Source organism: Acanthisitta chloris, unplaced genomic scaffold (assembly GCF_000695815.1).
Source record: "Acanthisitta chloris isolate BGI_N310 unplaced genomic scaffold, ASM69581v1 scaffold45583, whole genome shotgun sequence".
NCBI lineage: Eukaryota > Metazoa > Chordata > Aves > Passeriformes > Acanthisittidae > Acanthisitta > Acanthisitta chloris.
In genome coordinates, this window is record NW_008664073.1 from 19,867 (window position 1) to 24,931 (window position 5,065).

The 5,065-nt window shown below is 41.0% G+C and overlaps 1 protein-coding gene across 1 annotated transcript in view; it reads right to left on the reverse strand.

Moving 5' to 3' along the window:
* Nucleotides 1–1,035: 1,035 nt before the first annotated feature.
* PLCE1 (phospholipase C, epsilon 1) overlaps nucleotides 1,036–5,065 on the reverse strand; it is a gene marked incomplete at its 5' end in the record, with an annotated part of 22,625 nt that continues 18,595 nt past the window's right edge. The window contains 4 exons of the mRNA XM_009071168.1: nucleotides 1,036–1,215; nucleotides 1,939–2,157; nucleotides 2,322–2,483; nucleotides 4,119–4,328. Coding sequence (XP_009069416.1) covers nucleotides 1,036–1,215; nucleotides 1,939–2,157; nucleotides 2,322–2,483; nucleotides 4,119–4,328 — 771 coding nt within the window. The remainder of the gene's footprint in view (nucleotides 1,216–1,938; nucleotides 2,158–2,321; nucleotides 2,484–4,118; nucleotides 4,329–5,065) is intronic.

Here is a 5,065-nt window from a genome sequence, read left to right on the forward strand (position 1 = left end):
TGCCCTGTCTCAGCTCAAGGCCATTCCCTCCAGTCCTCTCCCTGCAGCCATGGCAGGACAGACCATCCCCCACCTCTCTCCAACCCCTGTCAGGGAGTTGTAGAGAGTGATGAGGTCACCCCTGAGCCATCTCTTTCATATTTGAAACACATTGCAAATGAAAACAGTCCTTGAGTTCTGTTAATGTAATGACTTGGCAGTGGTGTGATAGTGCATGTCAGATAATGCTTTAATAGTTAAATCATTAAAGAAAAATGTAGTCTTAAATTGGCCTTATGTGAGATGGGATTATCAGCACAAAAAGATTTCTTCTTCATTTGCAATGAGCTGTAACTTCTCAGCTGCTGTCTCAGTGCTGTAGTAGCACTGTGCAAGTGTCTGGTTAGTGTATGTCACTGCACAAGTTGCACTTACTATCTCCCTGTAAATGGGACAGTCTTATGTTGTGTGTCTCAGTTGTTGTTTGAAGTCAAGCAAGATGGAAGAAAGTGAAGATATACAGAAAGGATAATATAAATGTTTAAACATTTCTGGCAAAATTTCCAGAGAGAGAAATTAACTATATAAACTTGTTTTAGCTAAAAAAGAGATTTGCCAGTCCTGATGATTTTATTATTTGCATGTAACAAAAAAATAAAAGCTCTACTGGTTACTTCCATTTACTTTGGCCCAGAGCAAAAGAGTAAGTAACACAACATCATTAATTAAGCACAATTACTGATTAAAATGCATACTATAAAACCAACCAGGATGCAATATTTTGATTTTGCTTTTTAAATGGGCAGAGAGAGTGGGTGAAAGTCTTCTTGCCATTCAGTGGAGTAAGTGGCATGATAAAGAACTGGAGACCTACTGCTGACACTGGGCCTGTGCACACTAATGTCTAAGGGTTTTATGGATGTTTCTGTCAGTCCCTTGTACTTCATTCAGGTACAACTTTGAAAACAAGTCTGTAAATCATGTACTAAAGGGTTGCTCAGTGTTAGAATGGGTATGTCATACCTGAGCAGACAGTACTGCAGGCAGCAGCTGTGATTACTCCACGATGTCACTGAAGGCCAAGCCACACGCAGCTCTTTCGTCCTTGCTCTGGGGACTGTCTGACAGCACCTGCAGGGGGGGAGAGATGAACCCCCGATACTGCTTGCTTGACTTGGTTAACTTCTTGAGTTCACTGGTGAAGGAGATGCCTTTCCTTTTGTCGTCTCGTGCTGCCTGTAAAAAAAACCCCAAGCAATCATAGAAATGATTTAACAGCTGCTTGTTAGCTGTGAAATATGGAATTGATATGAAAACACCTGATGTATTTCTAAGCAGGGTTCCCTTTGGAAGTTCAGTATGGCTGTGTTTTCACAGCCAAGCACATACTTCTGATCAAAAATGATGCATTGTCAAAGAGATGTTTAGCAAATTTGGTATGAACTTGTATAAAAAAGCTGTGCTTATAATACAGTTACTTTAAATCAACAGCTGCTGTGGATTGGTAGTATCTGCTGGAAGGGACAACCCAGCTCCTTCTCCCAGCAGGCATGTACTTCATTCCTGCCATTTTTTAAGGCCTGAGATAAAGCAACAGAACAACTTTTTCACTGGGCAGGAATAAAGGGGACTTTATTCCAGTAGCTTTTAAGTTCTGCCCATTTGAATGGTCCTTTATTATGCTGGGGCACATGGCATGCACAGCCAGAAGGTTTTGCAAAACAGAATGCTGGAAGCAGAAGAGTTGTCAGGGAGTTGCAGGCTGTGAGGGAGTTGTGTTGCTGGATGTGACTGATGCAGCTTTGCAAAGGGAAAAAATAAGGGACGCACTGAGCGGAGAGGAATCTGCTTTTTGCTGTAGTCTGTCCTCCCCACCTGCCTCATGTCTCCCTCCCACTGAAAGCAGGTTCCCCTTAAGCTGATTACACAACACCTGCTGCAAAACATTGCATCTTTTACCTGAACCTGTTCTTTGAGCTTAAGGATAAATTTTCCTGCTCCCTTCCACTTGCTTTGGGCCTGAAATACACATTCTTGGTCAGACAGAATCCTCTGAGATGGTTTAGATGTCGAGGACTTTTTGTTTGCTGGCTCTTTTGTCACCTCTTCCAAGAGCACATAATCACTTGGATTTGGATTGCTCAAAATGCTGTAGGAGTATTTGGCTTTGCAAAGAGTCTGTTTAAAAGCAGGGGGGAAAAAAAAGAAGACAAAAAAGACAAATTCCCTCAGATTCAAGTTTGTAAAGCGATTCCTCAGCTAGTGCTGAGAACAAACCCCACCTTATCCTGTGTGAAACCAACCTCCACCCCCACGTGCTGAGGTGGAAACGTGCAGCTTACCTGCTGGATGACATCCTGAGCTGTGCTGAAGCGAGGAGCTTTGATGACGGTGCGTGGTTGCTCTGGGGAGACATCGTGTACCTGAACAAAGAAACTGTCATCCTCAGAGCTGATGGCTGCTTCTTCCTTTGCTTCTTGAAAGACATTTCTGTCATTTAAATTCTACAGAAAAAGAAAAAGAGCCAAATTCATTTACTTCAGAGAGGTAACTAACAGTTGGTGGTCACAAAAGGTTTTTATCACATGGGAAATGGAGGCTGATGTTGCTTAATTTCACTAAATGCTTTACAGGAGAGTTTTGACAAGCCACTATTGCTAACAAATACCTGGGTGGCTAAAAATCAGTGTCTGTAACACCTTTCATAGCAGGTGAGGAATGGAAATGTATGCATAGTAGCACATGACACAAAAATGATCACTTAAATTCTTTCCTTGTGGATACATAACTGCTTTGTCACGTAATGGTGGCAATAAGATGGGAGATGGTGGGAAGGTTTCTTTTCTCTCCTGTCCCTGCACTAGAGAGTGAAAGTCTGAGCAAACATTTTCCTGTGGTGTGGAGCAAGAGGAAGGCTGCTTGTTTCTCTCTCCCTTTTCAGCCTCTATGACTACTGCAGGTTTTAGAATTCTTCCCTGCACCTTCCCTCAGAGAATGCCTTGCTGTCCAGCACCTTGGAACACAGCTTGAACTCACAGGCTGCAAACATGGGCTGTGGATCATTCCCTGCCAGTGGACCCACTGCTTGTTTTTCCCATCAGACCTGCAGAAAGGCTCAGAATTACAGGTACTCTCATCACAGGACAAAACTACAGCACAATTGTTATGTGCTCCAAGACAGATTTTAAGCCCTGTATTTGAAAGAATGGGGCTGGGCAGTGACACCTGTGGCAGCTACACTGACAAAGTGCTGCACTCCAGGGAATTGGGCAGGCTCCTGTTTTCACAAATTTCTACCTTGTAATTTTTCCTCCAAATATTAAAGGAAAACAAAATGTGGACTTGTGCAATATAATGGCAATTTAGCGAATTGAAGCTTTATCAAAAGTTCTATCAAAATAATCAAAAATACATGTTTTCACTTTAAAGCATGTCAGAGGATCGCTGTCATTTGTGTGTGTAAAATCTGTGTCATAAGCAAGCAATTTTATATGCTGAACTGACCAAAGAAAGTGCCTCTGAAAATCAGATCATTGAGTGCCTTTCTCCTGCTTTTTTCTCTCTCTCCCAAGCCTGGGCACTAGCATATTTTTAAGCTGTGGGTGCTTTGCTCACAGTTTAAACTGAAGTAATTGCTCCATCTTCCTCCTTTAAATTAAAAGAAGTCACCTATTTCATTATTTCAGGGTCTCATTGATAATTTAATCAGCCTCTGAGGGTTTTAGACTTATTCTTTTATAATATAATTACTTCTCATTTTCAGAAGTTTCTGATATCGGATAATTGATAATGGTTGTCTGGAGTTCTGTTATCTATGATCCTTTGCTGTTAACTATTATCTTTCTTTATATTAATTTCCTACCATGACTTAATCTAGATTTGCATTAAATTAGAGCTATCACTCAGAGCAGTCAGCTAGTGGCACTGAACTGGTGCCTGAGTGAGGTCCAGTTAGTTCACACAGGTGTGCAAGGTCTAGTTGTGCTTGCTCACTCCAGAGTATGTTTGTTTCTAAACAATGTACATGGCACTGATACTACTCAACAAGTAGTGAAACAAATACTGCACCCTCTAGTTTCCTGGTCCTAAGAGCTATTTTTAGCTACCTTTGTTAAATAATTTATCTAAAACAGACTTACTTCCTCTCGGGTTTTCAAGATAATCCTTCCAACATATCCTTCTTCTGGAAACCAACTGTTCAAAAGCTGCACTAGCCCTTCTTCAGGGCAAATCACCCTCTGGAATGGTGGTTTTCTGCATTCACTCTTTTCTTTAGATATAAAACTTTTCTCTTCCATCAGAAAATAGTCTGCAGCACATGACTCAGTGCCTTTTATGGTAGCCAAGAGCTAAGACAGACCATAATAAACACACAGCAATTAGAACGCTAAATATAAACACTGTATAATGAGTAGTTATAAATGAGAATGAATAAGGAAGCTTTATCAATAACTATTCTGATAGTGCAGGCAAAATTTCTGATGAGCTATTTATTGTCCAGACATTTTACTCCAGGGTAATGTACTGTTCTCTTTAGCCTAGCCAAGCACTTCTATCCCAGACAAGGCAGTACTATTTAAACTTATTTCTGTCCTGTTTGACTGGCCAATTTATTCATAATCCCAGGACAGTACAGTCTTTTCCCACTGCTAGAATAACAATCCCTGTTGAGTTAACTAGTTTTTCTACTCATGAACTTAGCCCTCTAACTTTTCCTCTGTATTCCTACGGTGCTCAAGTTCAAAGACTTGAGCAGAAATGTTTGCCCTTGATGTAAGGACAACCCACTGCCCCTGTCAGCCAGAGACTGGTTTTCTCATCTGCATATGCCCAAATATTAGAATACTAATAGGGAATAATGTTTTAAGATTATAAACCCATTCTCTGAAGCCAAGATTGGGAAAATGTCACTCATTATGTTCTGTGTTTGCAATGCAATTAATTACACAGCAATACATGTCTAAAAGCAGCTCCTTTGCTGTGATGAATGAACTGCAACAACCCTGTGTGAGAGAAATCCAGGAGGACAGATGTCCAGAACAATGCTAGTGTGGATTCTTGCAATTAGAGTCTGAAACTCAGCAGG